Below are 24,388 nucleotides of genomic sequence, written 5' to 3' on the forward strand. Positions count from 1 at the left end.
GAAAGTTTTAACAACATTTTGCGTCACAAGTGTTCATGGTCAAAATTGTGAGAAATAATTTACACTTTTCAATAATTGTGGTAAATAGGCATTTAAAATCACTATATCCCTAATAATTCAAAATAAAATATCAAAAGGCAACACAAATGCATTTAACGGTATAAAGTGATGTAAACCAGATGGAATTTTGTACCTGGAGAAATAAAATATACAATTACTAATGCATGTGTTTGATTTATTGTTTAATTACAAAATGTCTAGGAGTCTTTAACGGTTCATTATGAAGTGTCATTATAAGTCGGTTCCATTGCATTTGAACCCTAGTATTCATTTTGCTACAGGAACATTTCCAGTTATTCTACTTTCCATTCCTCTGACCTCTGCTAGTGACTTCATGATTTAGTTCTAGGTTCTTCGAGAACCTTTGGCTGTGAATCTGATAATGATTGGACTCTGGGCCTTGGCACCATAAAGTAAATAAGAAATGTGTCACCATACATTTGGCAGGTGACAGCTTTATTATAATGTGTGCAAACAGTAACTCGGGTATAAGAAAAACCTTAAAGGAATTGAAACAGGCAGCTGACCTGTAGACAAGGGGCAGTTTGTCTCTTCTGTACCTAAGAACTCTATTGTACAGGAAGGTACTGTCCACAGAGGGATTTTCAAGTCCTCCATCTGATTGAGAGAGTTGTGTAAAGCCTGGATTTATTTATATTTGTAGTTTCAGTTGTTCTTTTAACGGTTTGCGTCACATTGATCCAATAATGTATTATTATATAATATACATTTACCTTCAGATCTGGGAGTCACCATTGTTGTCTGTCATGAGATATTTTGGTCACATTCCAAACTCAGACACCACACTGAGCTGATTCTTTATAGCAATGCTAATGAAGTCCTTATTGTGCTAATAAGGCCCTTTGCTTTCTCCTTTATTCGTAAGAGGCTCCTTCTGGGAGATTAAGATTGAGACATTCTATTGTTTACCAGACACTGGATTTCTGTTGAGTATCTGGGTGAAATATGGTTTGTAATTCTTCTATTCTTGGGTTCAATTTTCATTTCATCCCATATTTTTTATTTATTAAATACATTGATACACATTTTTATTAGTATACCCCATTATTTATAAAGACCATTCCTAAACTAGAGGCCCGGTAATATCAGTTATTACGTTTGTCTATTAATAATTTTATCCTTAACTACAAGTGATCATGCGTTCATCTACTGTTGAACGAAAATACTGTGAAAGCATCAGCTCTAGTCTTTTCCTCAAGTGCAGTTCCTCTCAAAATATTTCAAATGGCCAAAGAGTGACATTCTTGTTCCAGGGGTTCGGTAAAAGGTGCATTGTGCTTTATGTAGACTTTTTATGTTACTTTGTGATTATCTACAGTGTTTTATGTAACCAAGGCACTTCTTAGGAGAAAAATTTATTTTCGTAAATTTTTTTAATATATAAGCCAATGTTCGGATGGGTCTATACACATTACTGGTTACTAAACAGATGCGGGCTGGCCTATGGGTGAGGGGCCAAAAGCCCTTCCGGACTGGTCCAAAATACTTCAGAAAGTGCAGGTCCAACTTGGCAGAAGTAGGACCACAGCAGGGTCAGGTAGCGAGATGTCATCAACCACCCTCCCACAAACACAATGGAGAGAAGACTCCAAAGAGGGTTAGGGAGGGCATATGTATTTACATTAGAGCGAATGTGTATGTGTAAGTATGTATAAGGGGGAGTGAGTGTTAGTATGAATATCTATGTGTGTGTAAACGTGTATGCATAAGTGTGTTTAAGGGTGTGTGTGTTAGCATGAGAGTGTATTAGTGCCTATGTTAGTGTATGTGTATGTTAGTTATGGGGGGTCAAGGGGCTACTCGGCTTTACCTGCCCAATGGGCTAGAAGATGCCTGCCCTCCCATTGTCCCTAAACAGGGAAACTTAGGAGGTATGCAAGTACAACTAGAGGTTAACAGAAGTGTTTTTTACTAATTGTGTTGCAAAAGTCCAGAGAATGTACCAAAGAAAAGAGCCTTTTTTGCACATATACGATTGCCTACTGCTGTCCTAATGTGCTTTGACCGTCCAGAAAAAGTACAATGTAGCAGTCTAATAATAGTAGAATCATGCTCTGTATTGTACCGGGGAGACTCACATCCCAACCCCCCTCCCCAAACACTAAGGTTCTTCTCAGCCAATCAGAGACCTTCCCGTACCGGCACTACTCGGCCCCTGACACTCATAGCGGCGCGGGAATCTTTGTAAGGTGGAAAATGAACAGACCGGTTGCTTCTCCCAGGCCTGGGGTCGGTGTCGGGGTGGTTATCACTAGCCCTCTACACCCCGGTTGTGTGTTGCTTGGAAAGAGGAAGAAATCGCCCGGAGCCGGCATGTACCAACTTCCCGGGGGGCATTTGGAATTCGGGTATGTGTTGTCTGATCCGACTTCATGCTGTTGCCGGAGTAACGACGCACTCGTTTTGCGTACACTGTGTGACCGTAATGTTTGTATTGACAGCAGCGTGACAAGTTAGCCGGATGTTGCAGCCATATTCCCGGAGACCATTTATGGGGAGTTATGTCTCCGGGAACATGGCTGCTGCATGTGCGTACAAAGCACACCTCATTCCCAACATTGGAAATCGCATTGTTGTGGGGCTGTGTCTGAACGTGGCCCTCCCTTACCCTTTTTTATTTGCTTTTGCCACCTTGTGATTGTGACTTGTAGTGATCACAAAGCACCATGACAGCCAATGCTGTGTTTAATAATCCTGCAGAATGCATACTTACTCATAGGGCACATTATGCAGGTTCATGAAACACAAGTCGTTTGATTATTGCCTAACTTTTCGTAGTAGACCACCAAATACTACACAACAATGACACCAAAGGTTTTTCAGTTTTTATGGCAACAGCCTATCAGTGCCTGCTTTTGCAGCAGAAGACAAGCATTCCCAGCAAAAATGATCAAACTTTTTCTTGATTAAATAATTATTTCTAGGAAGGGTTTGGGCATTGAGCAGCACTAGAAATGTGATGCTTTAATGCTGCATTTAGTTGTAAAGTATTGGATTCGGCTCAGTAATAAAATAATCGCATCTCCCATCGTGTGATTATAAATGATACAAAGCTTGAGTTTATGAAAATGTTGCCTCATCTCCCTATCGATGATAATAAACCACTGGCATTCTTTGTTTCTTTAGGGAAACCTGGGAGTCTTGTGCCAAACGGGAGACCTTGGAAGAAGCGGGACTTCACCTCACTAATGTCCACTTTGCATCGGTGGTGAACTCTGTCAGTCTGAAGGATAACTATCATTACATCACAATTATCATGAAAGGCCAACTAGATACAAGTTACCCATCAGAACCAGTAAACAGAGAGCCTGAAAAAAACGAAGGTATGTTCGCTTCCACTGAAGCGTAGCCAGTTTGAGTAATTCCTCCCAGTAACATGTTTCAAACGGTCATTGTGAAACATTTCTAGAACTTACTTAATAAGACAGATTGGTACTTTATTGGAAGCTTAAACATGTTAAGCAACAGGGTAAGCTTTGGAGAAGTTGCACCCTTACTCCTGGGCTTTTTGAAGTTGGGTAATAACGGTAGCTTATAATGTAATCTTTTCTTCCTTAAATAAATTGTATTTGGTAATTGAAACTTTTGACAAGTAGGGAGGCTAAAGGGATGGAGGGTTAGCCAGTAGATGTGACGGAGCTCCAAGGATCTCCACCAGAATCTCTCCCTTTTGCCCATAGTGTTAAGTGATATAAAGCTCCCCACCCAAACAATCAGTCAAAACTTGGTGAAGGGTGGAAAGAAATACTTTTCATTGAATTACAGGAGACACATTTATACACACAGACCTCGTTGAAATATAATATCTATAATAAACATTCTGGCTGTCTGCCAGGTGCCCTTTTCCCTGGCACTCTGCTCGGAACAGTCCCAGTGTACAGAAAACAGGGTCCCCCTAATGGGGTGACCCCCAAACCCCATATATCCCCTGATGCCTCCCACCTTTGCTTCACTTGTCCCCAAATATCTTACTGATAGGAGGCTTTATTGGGGAGAGACAACCGCTCAAGGTTTTAGCAGACCGAGGCTGATTCGCGATCCATAGAGAGTTCCAGGGGAATCTTGCTGTCCTCCGGTTGGGGGTAAGTTGCGGCATTCCACAATTTTAGCTGGCGCCAGCAGGGACAGTCTTCTAACAACCCTCATAGGGGGTTAGTCTGTAGAAGTCTGGATTGGGTAGATCAGACTTACAGGAACCAGGCACTGGGGACACAGCACTTAGCATCATGTTAGGCAGAAATAGGTTCTCGTGGTAGTCGTAACATGAAGATGTACTGTACAGTGAAAGCGTGACATCCTGACTGATGGTGAACAGGGCAGGAGGGGGTTAAATGGGGCCAGAACAATAAGAAAGTGTAATTTCACTGACAAGTAGACAAGGGATATTTGTTACCTATACAGTTGTAATAAGATGGGGGGGACATCATCAACCCAGACTTAATATACAGGTTACCATAACAACCAAACATGACATTTTCAAATATCAGGCGAGAATTCGCTGTCGGGTGTTTTGATCTAACTCATTCAGTGCCGTAAATTGCCTGGGTTTGCACGCTCCCCTCCCACCTGACACCAAATGGATGGTCAAATAGAGACACGGAAGGGAAACGGTTTGAATTAACTTGAATTTCTTTTGCCAAGAGCCTTTAACATCCGGAGATTCCCAATGATTACTTTACTTTGGTATAGTGTACATTTTCTGTGTTTACTGCTTGTTTATTTTCATACCGTTTTCCTGTCCATTGTTTTGTTTAAGCAACATAACAGTTCTGCGTTTGTACTTGAACTTATAGCTTTCATTGATAACCGCTTGTAACACATTCCCATTTATAAAAAAAAAAACTGGACATGAATACACTTTTGGCTAAATCAGATTTTCATTTAACCCTTTCATGCCCGGCAGATTGTAGCCTCGCATCCGTGACACCCTGTATTTAACCACCAAATGTAATAACTTTTCGAGTCTCACATTAACTAAACTTTGTTAGGTAACTGCTGAGGCATCTATTACATTTGTTCATCCCGTAGCATTAACTGAAGATCTTCACGGTTTCAAAATGAATGTGATTGTGTTTTTTACAGGCTGGAAATGGATTCAATGGGAAGAATTTCCTCCAAATGAGCAGCTCTTCTGGGCTTTGTGTGGTTTGAGACAGCAAGGCTACAATCCCTTCAGTGAAGATTTTAATCATCTCCAGCCTCATACAGAAAATAATCTGTAGGACCCACACAGCATCCACAGCAATTAATGAAGCTTTGGATTGTACATGTTTAAAAACATGTAATGGACTAGAATATGAGGAGTGGGAATGGGTGGAGCGGACTTAGATCTGGTGAAACAGTTATGTAATTAGTTATGTTTTAAAAGGTAGATTATTTATGTACATATTAACACACCTGAAAGAAATATGGCTGGGAAATCATTACTGTTATAGTTATTCAAGTCAAAAAGACAATGAACCCCCAATTTCAAATAGCTGAAGTCCTGTGTAATAAATGTGTAATGTTACAATATTAAGTTATTAAGAATGGCTATATACTAAAAAGAAAAGGTCTAAAAATATATATATATATATATTTGCCTCTTCCCAAATTAAGTCCCCTGGATTGATGGGCACAAAAATCTTGCTACACACAGGCACATGACATATACAATGATAGTAACATGAATGGCAGTGGAAGCTTAAATAAGTTTGGGGTTTTTTAGAGTTAATTTAGTGTTTGATAAAGCATGTCCCATATAATTCTTGAAACAATGGTCATACAACAAGGAGGGCGTGAAAGACCTCTCTTCTATGATTCGATGCTCTGACCTGCAAAAGATTGGATTGTCTGATGGCAGCACAGTCTCCTCTCTGCGTAATTCCATTGCTGTAACTCGACACAAACAACGTAATGGCACTGGGCAAGAGCACCAATACACTGCTAACACTTAATGCTCCAGCAGAAGTCCAATGGCAAAAGTTTGTTATTAAATTAAATTTATTTAATATTAAATAAATCATTAAAATATTAATATAAATACAAAAAAAAATTATGTGGGCTGTGATGTCATTGTGACATCACTGGTATGTTCAGGAGGTCCCTAGGGGGACCTCTAACCATTACTGTGTAAAAATATATAAAAAATAAAAAAAAATGTAAAAAACTTAAAATTAAAAAAATATATATAAAAAAGATTAAAAAAACCTTACTTCCCATTGCCCTAGCATAACATCTAGCCAGTATAACCCTCCTGCCCCCGTTCACAAACCCCCAAACCCGTTAAGCCATAGGCATAAAAATTATACAAAATTGTACACCTAATAGAACGCTCCCTGGTGCTGGGAAAGTCTGGAAAATCTATATAAATTAGGTATTTCTGAAATCAGGACACCTGAATTGATAAACTTGGAGGGGATTTTCCATCACTTTACCTAATTTTGTGAGGATTCAGAGGGAAAATGTAAAAAAAAATAGTTTATTTTTCTAATCTTCGCTAGTTTGTACTAAATTACTCATTCTAAATTTTCAGCTAATCATCCAACTATGGTATCAAACGAAAGCTCTATCTCTCCTTGAAAAAACAATATATAGTTTACATGGGTACACTATTCACAGGAAAAGAGAATCATCGCTAAACCGACATACCCCAAAATAGGCAAAATTGCTCTGGGCTTTGAGGTACCAAAAACCCCTGGGATTGAAGGGGTTAAGGACAAAGTCCGTCAATGTACGGGCTCAAGCTGCATTGTTTTCAATTGGTTTTGGGACCGCCCATTGTCCTTAAGGGGTTAATAGTACAATTGCTTAAAATTTGATAGAGTAGGGGGTATCACATATAAATTAAAACAAATGGTTAACATTTACCCAGCAGACACAAATCTGTATCTCAATCTGATGCACATAGTATAGCTAATATTTTTTTAACCTTTAAGTTATCGTTTTCTATTTCCAGTAACATTCAAGCTTACCAAGACACAAAAATAAAAAATGGATGTGTTTCATGATACACTAGCCCTGAAAGTAGTTAAAACTTCCATTAATGTCTAGCGACTGACACTTTTCCGTGGCTTTCTGAGAGCGCTTTAGTGAAAACGGTGTTTATTGTACTGAGAGGACTTTAAATGCAGTACATTAAGGGCCGCAGTTTGCACAGGCCTATTAACCTATTTTATTTCTTTATTCCAAAAGCTAGACATGCCCCAGCTTTTACATTTATCAAAAGATTCTGATAAAAATATATAAAAAGCACCAGAAAAAAGGGCTGAAGTCCATGTGAGGATACATGTACAGGCAAAAACATGAAATTTAAATACATTTATAAAAACAAGGCAATAAACAGGCTGTATATACAACAGTGGTTGTACGGTTACTTTCAGGGAAAGTATTAAAGTAATAAAATATAGATGTATCACACCTATAACAAATATACATTTACAATTAAAGGGTCTGAAGTAAAGAGCAGGAAAAAAACCCCACTAAGTTTAAAGTATATCCTTTTATATTATCTGGCTTTTTAACACTTAGGTAGGTCTTCGGCATTAGAAAAACTCTTAACCAAATGACACAAAAATGCATTCTCTAGTAACATTACATTTAGCAAGCATGTCAGAAAAAAAAAATATATATTTTTACAAAACTGTCATCCGTTAACAAAATCAGTACATTTTTTTTTTACCCTGGCATTAATGCAAAACAAATTCTGCAAGGTTGCCAATATGTCCCGCACAAAATAATTTTACGTTCGTGCTCTCAAAGCGGCCTTTCTTTCCACTGAAAGTTAATCAGAGTCACTGCTGCTGCTGGAGGAATCTGTTGACATGACTTCAACGTCATCTTCATTCTCTTTATTTGGCCCCAGAGATTCCATTAAAAATTCATTGCTGTGGTTTGGTGGCAGCATGTTCATGGATATATCACTCGATTGCCATGGGTATTGTGGAGCCAAGACGTCTAAAAAAAAAAAAAAAAAAAAAGAAAAAACAAGTAAAATTAAAATTACTAGCAAAATTACCATATTGGCTCGAATATAGGCCACACTTCCCCCCCCCCCCATTTTAAGTCTTTAAAGTGGGGGTGCGGCCTATATTCGGGGTCTAGCGCCGGGCAGGCAGCAGGGTTAGGATACAGATCCCCCGCAGCGGTGCAGGGGACCCGTATCCTACTCTCTGATACGCTCAGACAGCCTCCCTTTCCACGGGGGGGGGGGGGGGGGGCGCTGGCATGGGAGATTGTCTAAGCGCATCGTGCAGACGTTCAGACCGGCTGCGGTGACGTCCGCACGATGCGTTTTACCTCTGCCCCCAAGACTTACCAGAGCAGACTCCCGGGTGTCTTGCGGGGCCGCACATCTGCGGAGTCCCGGCACCGGAAGTTGTATACGCGTATTGCGTAGATGTCCCCCGCCGGCCCCGCAAGACACCCGGGAGTCTGCTCTGGTAAGTCGGGGGGGGGGGGGGAGGACAGTGGCAGCATGTCTATTAAAAAAATACCAAACTTTTAGGGTGAGGCCTATACACGGGGGCGGCCTATATCCGAGCCAATACGGTACTTTTCAAACACACATGGTATCTAACTGACCAAAGTATGACTTGACATCAAGAGGATATTAAACTAGTTCTTTGGTCTCCTAGATCAGTGTATACTTTGGATTGCTGCTAAAAAAAATAAAAATAACCCTTGGATTCGGACTTTGGGCACACTCAAGCAAATAATTCTATGCATATGATAGCGAAGCGCCACCTTTGAATTAACTTTTTTTCCTCCTCAATGCAAACACAATGGACAGATTCATCACAATATTCCCTGTGTATTTGTACTGTTTCCCTGCATCCCCAACCCAACTTCTTGGCTTGTGTAAGTGCGCAAGAACACATCTCCTGTTAGCCAGTGCACATGCCCAGTCCAATAATAGGGTTATGTAAAAAACAATGCATATCATTGGCGTACGTCCACACACTACATGCCATAATACTATTCATTTTACCTGGTAGCCTTCCTGCGGCAAGCGCATCCCCTGGTAAATGCCCATTGACGCCATTAGTGGGCAGATTGCTCATCTGACCAAGCAGGCCACTTCTCATTTCCAAATCTGTAGGGTACGGCCGCCGTGGATCACCTGGCATTTAAAGGAAAGAAAAATTGCTTAATTTTGTGTTGAGAGGAAAAAAAAAAAAAAGGTTTACATATAATCATGTTTTTTTTCCCAAGAGAACATTACAAAGCATCGGGTACCAATCAGGTTTAAAATGTTTTCTGAACAAAGATTTAACTAGCAAAATCTTTTCAGCCTATTTTGTGTTAATGCATTACAACTCACTATAATATCTTTATATACATACACACACACTTATATTTAGAAGAGTAAATTGTCTGCCATCAACATTATTAGCTACCAGATAATTTTATCATCCATCAACTGAAGACATTAAAAATCTAAATTAGATTACCTGGCACCCAAGTCAAAGGAGCACACACAGCATTGCTTGCACTAATCCGATGGGCATATTTAATAAGTTCTTCAGAGGAAATGGAACCTTCGTAAAAAATAAAATTAAACAAAAATCAGTTTAGCTCATAGAAACCAATAGCCTATTTTACATATCTGAAAATACACATGCTCGGTGATTTATTAAAGAGAAATGCAGAGACTATCCATGGCCAAATTAAATTAGTGTTATTTACCGGGGTGGCAATCATGTTCATAGGGACACCGTCATTGAAGAGGGGGAGATATTTGCATATAATCCTGTACAGCAAACAGTACTGTAAATTAGTTCAGAAATAGGACTTTGTTCTGTGAATAAAACGACATTTGTTTGTACAAGATTGCCCGTTACAGCTTTTTCAACTAAAAACTTGGGTCTGTGTGGATAAGATGGAGTTTTCTCCTCTGACATGTCACATACATTATTTGTGCTGGTTTTGCTTCTTGATGCATATGCACATTGATTATTAGCAACAGGTTCTGATCTGCAAAAATACAGCTAATGGTCACACATTGTACTAATAAATTCATACGGCGTGGATTCAGCCAGTGCCCTAAAATTTCTAATCAATCCCATATAAGAGAATTACTGGTATATTTTCCCCAATTTTACGAACTTACCTTTTCTTGCCTTCTCTATTGACTTAAGTTTTTCCTTAGCTTGGTAAACAGCAGTTGCCTTAAATTTAAAGAAAAGAAAAATATGTAAAAATTTGTGCACCCTGTACAATCAATGCAATCTTGTATTGTAAAAAGAGACAGAAAAAAACATAGCTTCTTAACCTCTTCAGTCCTGGAGGTTTTCATAACCAAAGAACCAAAATATTTGTCATTTTTACCATGTTTGTTAAACCCACACAAATTATACATCATTTTGTCCAGAAGTAGGAACTTTAAAATGTACACAAGTAAAACATAATTAGTGATAATAGATAAAGGCCTATACTAAAACAGAATTTTTTTTGCAATCTTAAGTTTTCTTCTATATACATACAGTATAGAAGAAAACTTAAGATTGCAAAAGTACTTTTGACTTAAAGGGTTTGGTGGTAAAAAGATATATATAATGCTTACTTTGTGTTTCCAGTGCAGTATGACTAGATTCCTTTGGGGTGGGGGGGGCTCTAATTTTTATGCCATGTCATCACTGGGCACCCAATCAATTTATATTAAATTGTTTTATTTTCTCCTCCTCCTCCTGATCTGTCTGTGCTGATTAAAATCTGATCAGCAAGCAGGGTTTCATAGCCATGCATTGCAGATTGCAATAATTTCAATCAGTCATCAAGGGGAGCAATGGGAGAGCACACCAGGGTCTAGAAAAACCCTGCTGAGCCTCTCCTGCCCTCAAGTGAACTTCTTGTGGGTGTCAGCAGTAACATCTACCGGAAGTCAACGTCAGATCGTGTGATTGAGCATTCCTTGAATGATAAGTGTACTGGCACCTGCCAACAGGGGAAGAGTCCAGGCTGTTGAAAGACACTTTCCTTAAAAAAACTGCACCAAACGATGAATGTGTTCATTAAGTACTCTACAGTGCACCTTTATATCATTCATGCACCTTATGAAAACCATGCAGCTGCAAAGCAGAGAAATGCTCCCATTGAAATCAGCTGGATGACTGAACGCATACAGTATGCGCTCTGGAAGCCTCATGCAAACTATCACTGTAGCTGGTTGGAATTAAGTGCCTCACTACATAAATATACGTTTGGATCCCAGCTCCCAGATTCAAAGATTATGCAATAAAATAGCAGAACAACTAAATGCATATTTATAGTTTTGTGATTTTCTACACATATATAAGAGATATAATATGCGATTGGAGGTAGAAGAAATTAAGGAGTTGTAAATGCCAAGATTAGGCTACAAAAGGTTGCTCTGGACCAGGGGTGGGCAATTAATTTTCCCATGGGGCCACATGAGAAATTGGAATGGTTTTAGAGGGCCAGACCTCTACAAACTACAAACTCCGAAGCCTTGTCCATTTTGTTAACTTATGTGCTGTTTAATAAAGTTATTCAAGCCTACGTCATTGGTAGAGGTGCTTGAATAAGTAAGGCCTGAATAACTATTAGCACAGCACAGAAGTGAACAAAATGAACAAGGCTTCGGAGTGCATACCGTATTTTTCGCTCTATAAGACGCACCTGCTGATAAGACGCACCTAGATTTTAGAGGAGAAAAAAAAGGAAAAAATATTTTGAGCTAAAAAATGGGCTAAAATATTTATTACAATAACTGAATAAGCTATGAACACAGTAAGACACACGCAGTAAGACACACACAGACACAGTAAGACACACACAGACAGTGAGACACACACAGACAAAGACACACACAGACACAGTAAGACACACACAGACACAGTGAGACACACACAGACACAGTGAGACACACACAGACACAGTGAGACACACACAGACACAGTGAGACACACACAGACACAGTGACACACACAGACACAGTAAGACACACACAGACACAGTAAGACACACACAGACACAGTGAGACACACACAGACACAGTAAGACAGACACAGTGAGACACACACAGACACAGTGAGACACACACAGACACAGTGAGACACACACAGACACAGTGAGACACACACAGACACAGTGAGACACACACAGACACAGTGAGACACACACAGACACAGTAAGACACACACAGACACAGTAAGACACACACAGACACAGTGACACACACAGACACAGTGACACACACAGACACAGTAAGACACACACAGACACAGTAAGACAGACACAGTAAGACACACACAGACACAGTGAGACACACACAGACACAGTAAGACAGACACAGTAAGACACACACAGACACAGTGAGACACACAGACACAGTGAGACACACACAGACACAGTAAGACACAGTGAGACACACACAGACACAGTGAGACACACACAGACACAGTAAGATACACACACACACAAACACAGTAAGACACACACACACAGTAAGACCTCCCTCCCTAACCCCCCTTCTCAGTATCTCCCCTCTAACTCCCTAACCCCCCCTTCTCAGTATCTCCCCTCTAACTCCCTAACCCCCCCTTCTCAGGATCTCCCCCCCCGCCCCGGTCACTTACCTTAAACTCCTGTGTTGGAAGCGTGAGGCGTTTGTCTCGGGTGCCGGCGCTTCACTGCTGATCGCCGGCGTCTGACGTCATATGCCGGCGCCCCGCGTAAAGCGCCGGCACCCGAGACAAACGCTTCCAACACAGGAGTTTAAGGTAAGTGACCGGGGCGGGGGGGGACACCGGACTCATTGGTGAGTCACCAGGACACTCTTTGCGGGCCGGTCCGAGCTATTCAGCGGGCCGGACGTGGCCCGCGGGCCGTGCTTTGCCCAGGTCTGCTCTGGACTATGCCTCATTCCCTTCAGCAATTCATGCACACTCACCAGTATGTGTTCAGCTTCTTTGAGTTGTTTTTGCAGCTGTTGAATATCACTGTCTCGCTTCTCAACCTCCTTTTGTAACAGCTGCATTTCTTGGTGAATTTTGCCTTGACTGAACGCCAGCTTTATAAGCTCCTGGAATTCCCCATCCCTCTGAATTAGCAAATCCAAAATCTATAAAGATATGTTAAAATAATTATATATAAGCTGCAGTAAACAAACCAAGAACTCTTCACTTACCCTCCCCTAACCCCTTAACGACAATTGCCGGTCCTGGCACGACACGGAAAAGCATGTGCTTTACGACAATTGACGTGCCAGGACCGGCACGTCTTTAAACGGGTGCAGAAAGCGATCTGTTTTCGCTTTCTGCACCCAAAAAACGTTGCTGAATGCCTCGACCTCGAGGCATTCAGCAACGCCGCGATCGGAACGAAGGGGCCATCTCTGGCCCCTCCACGGGGCGTCAACATCCGCCATACTTTGTATGGCGGCGGACGCCCGTTTTAAAAGCGTTTAGGAGGCGATCGATGATCGCCTCCTAAACTTAAATGGTGTCGCTGAAATGCCTCGATCAGGAGGCATCCAGCGACACCAAACACTTACCTTTCGATGGGCTGTGACCGCTCCGGAGAGCGGTCACAGCCGCAGCTGCCGATGATCTTCGCCATCAAGCAAGATGGCCGCTGCCCTGTAACAGGAACCAACAAATTTTAAAAGTTCGCTAGATGGTCCAGACCATCTAGAGAACTTTGGCTCCACTTGCAGGTTGAATACAGGTACTGCATTCACCATGCAAGTCAATGGAGCTCAGCTTTCTAATCACAGTGTGATTAGAAAAAATAAATTAAAAATAAAATAAAATTAATAATAATTAGAAAAAAAATAGTAAAAAAACAGTAAAATGTAAAAATAATTTCCCACTGATGTCACTATCAGGGGAACCTTCAAGTTGAAAAAAAATTAAAAAAATTAAAAAAAAAAAGGCAAAAAATATATATATATATATAAAAAATATATTTTTGTGAGCAAGTCCTAAAATTAGCATATTAGCTTAAAACAATTCTCGCATGGAAAGAGTTAAAATACTGGCATATTAAATGCCCGTGGGGTGTCTACTTTTAAAAAAGGTATGATTTGATGGGGTAAATTGAATTGGCCAGGTTCAACAACGTCCCAATTAACACCGGGGGAAGGATGGCCACACACCTAATTTCCAATTAGAAAAATGCACACGTACCAAATGTGGCCTTTTAGTTCCCACAAAAATGACAAACCCATGCATGTGGGGTATCACTGTACTCAGGAGATGTTGCTGAACACATTATGGGGTGTCGTGTGACAGCGGCATATACCAGGAGCTGTAAATTCATACATAAAGTAGGTGTGTGTGGGAAAAATACACACACAAAAATACTACTGCAAACTTTGAAAACATGCTGGTGGTAAAATGTGTGCATGCAAAGAGTTAAAATACCAGCATTTAAAATACCCTGTGGTGTCTAGTTTTGAAAAATATATGGTTTTGTTGGGCACACTGAAATGGCCCGGCTCAAAGATGTACCAAATAGGGCATAGGCAGTGGATCCCCAAATGCCAAAGTTCAACATTGAAAAATGCGCATTCCCCAAATGTGGCCCTTTTGCCCCCAAACAGCCAGGCAAAATCATTCATGTGAGGTATCGCTGTACTCAGGAGATGTTGATGAACACATATTGGGGTGTTTTGTGATAGTGACATAAACGAGAACCTTTTAATTCATACCTGAAGTAAAATGTGTGACAAAACAAATGCAAAAAAATGACTACCACAAAGTTTGACAAAAACTGGTGGTAGATATGGTGCATGGAAAGAGTTAAAATACTAGCATTTGGAATACCCTGGGCTGTCTAGTTTTCAAAAATATATGATTTGATGGGGTAAATTGCATTGGCCGGGTTCAAAGATACCCGAAATGGCACATGGGGGGAAGAATTACCAGATTTGGAAAAAAATGGCTTTGAAATAGCAAAACGCTACCTGTACTTATTGCCCCATAATGGGTAGAAAAAAGCAAAAAAACATAAAAACATTGGGTATTTCTAAACTCAGGACAAATAGTAGAATCCATTTAGCAGGTTTTTTCATTACCTTTTATAGATGAGTAAAAGATTTTTCAACTAAAAGTTAGAAACAGTCATTTTTTTCTAAATTTTTCACCATATTTTATACTTTTTTTAGTAGTAAATAATATGATACAATCAAAACAATATCATCTAAAGAAAGCCCTTCTTGTCCTGAAAAAAACAATATCTAATGTGTGTGGGTTCAGTAAACGGGAAAGAAGAAAATTACAGCTAAACACAAGCAGCGCAGAAATGTTAAAAAGGCCATTGTCACGAAGGGTACAAAAAGTAAAATCAGCCTTTGTCACGAAGGGGCTAATTTTGCTAGGAGGCTGCATGGGGCACCGGTGTGCCTTTTGAACCCGGTTTAAATTTTATTTATTTTTTTATTTTTTTTACAGTAAAGCCGTATAGTCACAATCTGGTCTCTAACGCTAATGTCGCCCATGAGCCTTCTTTGTATTCACCTGATTCTCTTCCCCGGGCTGGTTGAGCTTCTGGTTTCTAGAAAGTGCCAACATTTCAATGAGTTCCCTGGGGGGGAAAAAAGAAATTACAAAAATTAGTACATGGGTTATAACACCATTCCACAGAAGCATCAGAAGTCATAGTACGAGAAGCTGACGAATACAACATCACAATGGCCTTATGACTTAATACACGGCTAAGAAGACCAAAGACCGCTCAGGTCACACAGCTAAACACAAGGGGCAATTTATTGTGCGTAATTTAAGTAACAAAGCAGCATCTCTCTTATGGAGCTCCGGGGACCACTGGTTTTCTTTGCAGTTCTATAACACAATCTACAAAGTTAGACTACAGAGTAATAGAAGTGTATAAAACCACTATTATTGGAATAAAGAAATACTAATTCTCCCTTAAATTGTATGTTTGTAAACATATAAAACCCAGTACATTTATTTTCTGACAGTGGCCATAAGGGAAATATTTGTATACATGGGGTATGTATAGAACATATCGCTATGAGACAAAGGGCATCGGTGACTTTTCTCATCTACGATTACTGCTCGATATAAGAAGAATGGCAATCGACAACCGCATCAAAATTAAGATCTCAGTCTACCCTGTACCAGAAAACCATACGGAATGACACTTTATAGATCACCGGCTGGCACAATCCCTCTCGACAAGTCTCAGAAAAGGTAATCACACCTAGCATGATCGACTAGAATTGTAACAAACATGCCTCTTTATTTACATATTAAATATACTTATGAAACAATCAGGACTGAGGGGTAGATTAAATCAACCTGATGCATTTCTAACACTAATGAGAAATATGTATAGAGGAATTCATTGAACTAAAGCAACATCCTTCATAAAGAGGCATCCATCCAGCTGAATCGCACCTAACGGCTACACCTTCAACATTAACATTTTCCACCGAACACACAGACGTGCGCTGTCCCCAAACACCCGGATGCATACGAAGGACCCAACCGCTTCATCCCCAGCTCGATAAACACTTATTATATTGTTAATACATCACTTCGCTGCATTAACCCCTTACCGGGACAGCACTTCCAGATCATCCAGCGCGGAGAGAAGCCTCTGCTTGGTACTCTTGTCGGAGGCCGCCATTGCCCAGTAAGGGAAACACAGAGTAAAGAGCGGCATAGGCCTCCGGTTAAGAGGAAACAACAAGGCTAAATAGAGCGGCGCGCTACAGAATAGCGCCACCTAGCGGTGGGATGTGCAAGCAATACATCGCAAAACCTTGAGCTTAAGTCTTAAAAGGACAAATAAACCCCTTTATAGTAAAAGTAAGTAGTCATGTCTGGGAACTTTATAAGAGAGTCTGAGAGTCTTCAAATATGAAGACTTTAATTTACATTACCCAGACAAATAATACATTATTCTTCCCATGACAGATAGTGCTTTCTTTTGAACTTATACACATAACACAAAATGTATTAGGGCTGTAAGCAGGGGTGGGCTAGCTCTGGGGGAGGGGGAGCAATTGCCCCTTGAGCTGGTCCAAAATTCTTGGACTTCAACCAGCAGGAGCACTGCGTTTTTACGTAACGCCACGCAAATTATCAGACAGCATGTGGAAGCAGATATAAGGAAGAGCTCCAGGCAAGGTAAGGGAATGAGGTTAGTTGTGAGAGATGTGCGAGAAGTACATTGTGATACATATGAGAGACGCAAGAGGTGATGCTGTGTGATTGAGTATGTTTTAGTATACAGTGCTGTGAAAAAATAATTGCCCCTTTCTCAATTCCTTCTATTTTTTGCAAGAACTTAAATGTTTCAGATCATCCAACTAATGTTTTAGTTTAGTTTACTAAATCAACCAATTAACCAAATTTAGTTGATAGTAGACACACCCAGGCATGATTACTGCCGGCCCTGTTGAATCTAAACATTAATTAAATAGAGCCTGTCTTGCAAAGCAAAGTAGGCTAAAAAGGCAGGACATGATGTTGCAATTTAAAGAAATTCAAGAATAGATGAGTGGCATTGACGTGTATCAGCATACCTGGGAATGCTCTGGGTTTGACCCGGAGATTGCTGGGTGAAGCACCGGTTCTCTGGGTCTCGGGGTATTGACACGCCCCGCTCCCCGCTCATTTCCCTTTCCAGCAGCGGGACCGTCCCCGACGCCAGCGGGACTGCCCCGATGTCAGCGGGACGTCCCATTGGCGTCAGGGGGAACTCCCATTTAACTGACAATTGTCAGTTGTTAATAAAGTTGCGCGGTGACGTCATCGCGTCATTGCGCGAGACGTCACCGGGCGGATCGGGTGGCCCCGGTGATGCCCTTCAGTTTGAGGGGCAGATCGCCGGGGTAGGTGGTGATGGAGGTCCACAGACCTCCATCAAGGTAGGGTAGTGCTAGTGACGGCATGGTGCCGTCGTTAGCACCTGACTGGGACTGCTAGCGACGGCACCATGCCGTCGTTAGCAGTCAAGGGGTTAAAGTCCCATTGCGGGACTGTCCTGGGTGACTCCAAATTCGGCGGGGGGCAACAGGGGGGGCAAGGAATATCCTGGGGGGGCAATTGCCCCCCTGTAGCGACGCCACTGGAAGCAAGGTTCACGTGATGACTGGAGAGCATACCTGGGAACTCTCCGGGTCAAGACCCCAATCTTCCAGGTCACGGGAGCAGTGTCTTGACACGCCGGGAACCCCCCGGCGTCAGCGGGAACGCCCCCCGGCGTCAGCGGGACCACCCACTGACATCAGTGGCCAGTCCTGGCCACGTCCCACAAGGAAAGGCTCCGGGTAGCCGGAGCCCAGGTTCCCAGGTATGCTGGAGAGTCCCGTTAATGCGCTCATTTACAAAAGAAAAGTATATAAAGTTAGCGTTGACAGGAAAGTTGTGGTTTTAACTCTCTCCCTTCACTATACGTTATGAAGGGCCAATGCAAGTGAGTTTCCTCAGAAAGAAGATTTTTGGTCTTGTAAAATGCAGAATTAAATCAGTGAGAATTTTCACAGTTTGATCAGACATTAAATGATGCACAAATCAGTTAGCTCGGCTCTTATTGATGAAGAAACCTACCAGCATTGGCCCTTAATAATGGACAAAGGGAGTTGAAACCAAACTCTCTTGCAAACTCCTGCCAATTCTCCTTTTAGCGAACAGGCCCAATTATGTTAGGTTGCCAGCATTACACTACAGTATGCTAACCACTCAAAGGAGAAATGTTACAACAGGTGATTGTAGTCTTAAGATAGAAAGACAGGTTTTAAAGTAATGTAAGAATGTTTTACTTTACAGAGATTGTGGTAGATAGCTGGAATAACCTTTCCATTAGTATACCAGGGAGACTCCGGGGAAAGCACCGCTTCTCAGGGTTTCCAAGTCACTATGAGGAAACAGGGATGCCAAAGCAGTGTTGTGGCACACCCTACTTCTTGTCCACTTTCTCATTAACAACAGCGTGTGTCCCGTCAGCAGGGTCGCCAACTGATGGCGGCAGGACTGCCCACGACGACAGCAGGACCACCCACTAACGTCGGGGGGACCTCCTACCCGCATCCCACAGGGGAGGGCTCCGGCTAACCAGGGCCAGAAATTTCCTGTGTGTGCCCATTAGAAGTGGTAGAGGCTATTACAGTGAGAATTTAAACATGCATGGGATAGGCATTAAGATGGCCCAAATGGTTCTTATCTCCAGGCAAATTCTATACTTTTAGTTAAATCTTCCTAGGTTGGAACATTTTAATAATATGCGTCACAGTTGTATCTTGTTTTATGTCAATACAAATAACTGTGAAGGTAATGAACAATAGCGATTGCTAATGTTGCGTAATATGCATGATTAATATGTTACGCATCTAGTGATGCATTTATGTGGGCAATGCGCCATATGCCTTATCTTGTCTCACAAGCAGATGTCTATATCCATATCACAGAGCAGCAGTGGCAGACATATTTCAACATTTTATCAAGTCTCTGCATGATAACGTATAGCTTTAGGTGTTCTGACTAGAAAGGTCTAGTCATTGTAATCCTTCACCTATCAACCACATATCTTAACCCATCACCATTGTATGATTCTATCATAGAGATGGAATCTAGCAGAGCTCATATTTCTATTGTTTATGATTTTTTTTTCAGTCAGTATTTGAGTTTATCAAAACTCAAAGTACAAAGACAGGGCTTCTACAAGGGCAACGTTAGATCCCAGTCTCTGATCGTTGAATTTCAGACTATGATCTCTTGTTTTAGATCCCCCCCCCTCCCCACTAAAGCTACATCTTTCATCATGTCTTTCCTTTAACCCCTTAACGTCCATTGCCGGGTCAGGCACGTCATGCAAAACGGTCACTTAACGACCTATGACGTGCCTGACACGTCATCAGACTTAAACAAGCTTAGAAAGTGATCAATGATCACTTTCTAAGCTTAAACGGTGTTGCTGTAATGCCTCGATGTCGAGGCATTCAGCAACACCGAGATCGGCATGATGGGCCATGTCTGGCCCCTCCCCGGGGCGTCAACAGCCGCCATACATTGTATGGCGGCGGACGCCCGTTTTAAAAGCGTTTAGGAGGCGATCAACGATCACCTCCTAAACTTCAATGGTGTCGCTGGAATGCCTCGATCAGGAGGCATCCAGCGACACCAAACACTTACCTCTTGATGGACTGTGACCGCTCCGGAGAGCGGTCACAGCCGCAGCTGCACGCAGTCTTCACCATCCGCAAGATGGCGGCGGTCCGGGAAAAAAATAATAAAGTTGAAAAAGTTCGCTAGACAGTCTCCTGACCTTCTAGAGAACTCTGGCTCCACTTGCTGGTTGAATACAGGTACTGCATTCAACCATACAAGTCAATGGAGGCCAGCTTTCTAATCACTATGTGATTAGTAAAATATTTAAAAAAAAAAGAAAAAAAAGAAAAAAGAAAAAATGAAAAAGCTTAAAAAAACATATACATTTAAAAATTATTATGCTTTAGAGGAACTATCCAGTTCCAGCAAAATGTAAAAAAAAAGTCCAAAAAGAGTAAAATAAATAAAATAAAAAAATAAAGTTTATTATTATGAGCAAGTGCTAAAATTAGCGCTGTATCTTCCCAAAAATCCTGACGTGGAAAAATTTAAATAAAAGCATTTCAAATACCCAAGGGGTGTCTAATTTAAAAAAATGAATGGTTTGATGGGGTAAATTGGAGTGGCCGGGCTCAAAGATAGGGCATAGGCACAGACTGACCGAAATGGGGGGAAAAAAAAGCGCACTTCCAAAATGTGGCATTTTAATCTCAAACACCAGACAAACCCATACATGTGGGGTATGAATGAACTCGGGAGATGTTCCTGAACACATATTAGGGTGTTGTTTGATAGTGACGTATACCTGGAGCTATAAATTTATACCCAAAGTACAATTTGTGTGAAAAAAAATATAAAAAAAAATAAAAAAAAATACTACCACAAAGTGTGGCAAAGGCTGGTGGTAGAATCTGATGCATGGAAAGGGTTAAATACTACCATTTTAAGTACCTTGGGGTGTCTAGTTTTCAAAAATATATGGTTTTATGAGGTAAATTGTAGTGGCCAGGCTCAAAGATAGGGCATAGGCACAGACTGACCAAAATAGGGGGAAAAAAGCGCACTTCCCAAATGTGGCCTTTTAACCCCAAACAGCAGTCAAACCCATGCATGGGTGGTATCACTGTACTCGAGAGATGTTATTGAACACATATTAGGGTGTTGTTTGATAGTGACGTATACCTGGAGCTATAAATGTATACCCAAAGTACAATTTGTGTAAAAAAAAATACCAAAAAAATACTAACACAAAGTGTGGCAAAGGCTGGTGGTAGAATCTTATGCATGGAAAGGGTTAAAATACTAACATTTGAAATACCTTGGGGTGTCTAGTTTTCAAAAATATATTATTTGATGGGGTAAATTGCATTGGCCGGCTTCAAAGATACCCGAAATGGCACATGGGGGGAAGAATTACCAGATTTGGAAAAAATGGTTTTGAAATAGCAAAACGCTACCTGTACTTAATGCTCCATAACGTGCAGAAAAAAGCAAAAAAACATAAAAACATTGGGTATTTCTAAACTCAGGACAAATAGTAGAATATATTTAGTAGGTTTTTTCATTAGCTTTTTTGGATGAGTAAAAGATTTTTGGGGTAAAAGTCAGAAAATGTGGGGTTTTTTTACATTTTTCATCATATTTTATTATTTTTTTTATGGGAAATTAGATAATATGATTAAAACAATGGTATCTGAAGAAAGCCCTTCTTGTCCTGAAAAAAACAACATATAATTTGTGTGGGTTCACTAAATGAGTGAAGAGAAAATTACATCTAAACACGAACACCGCAAAAGTATTAAAACAGCCTCGGTCCCAATGGTACAATAGGTAAAACACAGCCTGGTCCTTAAGGGGTTAAAGGGACACTCCAGCCATTATATGCCTTTAAGTTTACTCACATACACATTTCTTTTTAGTGGGGTGGTCCACAGTCAAACTGTAGAACAAACCAAACATCAAGTCAAGTAAGAGGATTAAACACAAACTACAAATTGCTTGTGTAAAATCACGCTGTCGTCTCCATAGGCCCCTCACCAAATTTACATATAATAGACCGTATAAAAGAAAGAGGAAAACACAACAACACAAATCTCTTTCTCTAGTCCTCAATAGTCCAAAATACCCATGTCAAAAAACTTCTTCTGAAGGACACTTTATGTCTGTATGCCTGTTCCTCTATCTGTGTCACCTTGGTTATCATTCCATCCCATGCATTTTCAGAGACAGATTTGAGACCTGTTGCCAGAAGGCACGTACGATTCACCTTTATTCCAGGCATTGTTGATGGTGTATATTGAGATATACCCTACATTTGAGGGTCCAATAGAGGTCAACAACCAGGCAGTCCAACTGCTTATATGCGAATCCTTGTGTTGCCAAAAATAAAGCTGCATCTTGCGGCCTTTATGTGACAATATGTGTCACAAAATATGGGTATGGGGACCCAGCCATTGTTTGCATCCTCAGTATTTATGTGGTTACGTTCCACGTTCCTGCAATTTTCAGATCTCCACAAGGATTGCAGGCAATGTTCCATCTAATTTTTCTTAGTTGGCGTGCGCAGAAAATTTCTCTTGTGCAAAAAGTTTAACAGAGCAAAAATTTTGTGCGCAAAATATCCGCACCGCATAAAGTTTCAAAAAATATATAATTTTTTTCTTTTTTTGGGAAAAACTGTTGTGCGCACAATTTTTGGACATGTGCGCTCTCTAAAAATGCTATGTGCGCACGCACAGCTTAGAAGGAACACTGATTGCAGGTCTTGTGGACCAAGGTTGCAGGGTGCTAGAGGATCAAGTGCAGGGGAGTAAGATAAAGCATTACTTACATAATTATTTTGTGTTTCAAAATATTGAGCAGGGTGGTGCAAGTTCCACTTTCCCTTGCATGAACAAGTTTGACATTGAATCAGTTTATAATTTTGTTTTTTTCTTGCATTCTTTAACGCTTTGTTTTTCAACTACCCTGTTGGCATCAGGCCATCAGACCCTACAACGTTCAGTAGCCAACTGTGGCTGCTTTTAGCTATTAACAATTTAGATAGAAGGCGTCGGAGTGAAAACTACAAGCTTTTTAATGTTTGATTTAGGGGAAAAGTGTGAGTTATAAAACGAGTATGGTAATGAGGGCCCATTAAAAATAGATTTTAATACTAAACGTTCTTTCCTCCAGATCTAAGACCCTCATTAATGCATCCTTTTAATGACACCTGTCTGTTCAGTTTTTACAAATTGCAATTTCAGAGCGATTCTTTCCTTAACCAGACTTTTTAACAAATTAGAAATTCCTCCCTTCAGTCACCTAGACACTGCCAATTTTACCCAACAAAAAATGTAGGGGTAATATTTTATATAATAATATTTTAATAATCTGGATTATCTAGGAAAAATGGAAGTGGACTGCGTTATTGGTGATAAAGATCTCTTCAATGCAGGCAGTCAGGGAGGGGCAGTGCCCCCTGTTGGTTGCTGAAGGGGAAGCACACAGAAACCTGGATAATATCATCCAAAGGGAGAAGACCACAATCCGCATTGCAAAAAAGAACCTGGGGTCTGGGTTTGGACGCTTGCACATAAATAATTCACAGCCGAGGGAGATTCCAACAGAATGCAGTGTTGTGTTTTTCTGTGAGAGCTGTCAAAGCAAGGACAGCCAGTTACAAGTACTCAGCAAATAATAAATCAGTAAAGTTTCCCATAGAGGACTAGCACTAAACATAGAAATTATTAAGTTATGTGAAACAAAACTATGCACATCCCTCGTCAAATTTCTTGCTGGAAAAACGCACTGCCATTAGAGTTAACGTGTAGCCACCAAACCAGCAATACCCATCACCAAGGAACATATAGTTAACCTATTCCTCTTTGTGCTTCAAACAAACACGGTTGGCATATATATAGTATGCCAACCGTGTATAGTATATAGTTCCGCCATCACTGTATCTGTGTTCATCTATGGTGGTCAATGAGTGCATTCAAACAAAATACAATGTACAACCTAAATAAATAGTACATTTGGTACAGAATCCACACACACGCAATTATTTCTGTGTTAGTTGATGTAAAATTATTAGGGGTCCTAGTTACTAATAGTGTTTAGTGCTGTGGCACATTTCCTAAAACCGTCCTTAATGATTTTACTATACATTATACAGGGCTAACTCATTCCTTCACACAGGAGAAACTCAGGGTTGGCCTTTATTAAGTATACCGCTATCAGGGAGGTCGACTCTTCCACAAACTTGTTCTTTAGTGAATAGGCCCCAATTTGCCTTACCTGTCTGG

General features: G+C 40.8%; 2 protein-coding genes across 2 annotated transcripts; one reads left to right on the forward strand and one right to left on the reverse strand.

The window, feature by feature from the left end:
• Positions 1–2,277: 2,277 nt before the first annotated feature.
• Positions 2,278–5,303, forward strand: LOC149279000 (nucleotide triphosphate diphosphatase NUDT15-like). The gene is made up of 3 exons (XM_089501487.1): positions 2,278–2,429; positions 3,208–3,404; positions 5,164–5,303. The coding sequence occupies exons 1-3, from the start codon at positions 2,278–2,280 to the stop codon at positions 5,301–5,303; spliced, it is 489 nt and encodes a 162-aa protein (XP_089357613.1).
• Positions 5,304–7,843: 2,540 nt separating this feature from the next.
• On the reverse strand, positions 7,844–16,677 carry LOC149279001 (mediator of RNA polymerase II transcription subunit 4). Its single transcript, XM_089501518.1, has 7 exons — positions 16,607–16,677; positions 15,543–15,609; positions 12,974–13,144; positions 10,172–10,229; positions 9,513–9,599; positions 9,050–9,181; positions 7,844–8,016 (listed from the first exon to the last, which is right to left on the reverse strand). Exons 1-7 carry the CDS (start codon positions 16,675–16,677, stop codon positions 7,844–7,846), a joined length of 759 nt encoding a protein of 252 aa, XP_089357644.1.
• Positions 16,678–24,388: the final 7,711 nt, after the last annotated feature.

The sequence above is a fragment of the Sceloporus occidentalis genome, unplaced genomic scaffold (assembly GCF_023333645.1).
Source record: "Sceloporus occidentalis isolate IW3139 unplaced genomic scaffold, rSceOcc1.0.p SCAF_175, whole genome shotgun sequence".
NCBI classification, from domain to species: domain Eukaryota; kingdom Metazoa; phylum Chordata; class Lepidosauria; order Squamata; family Phrynosomatidae; genus Sceloporus; species Sceloporus occidentalis.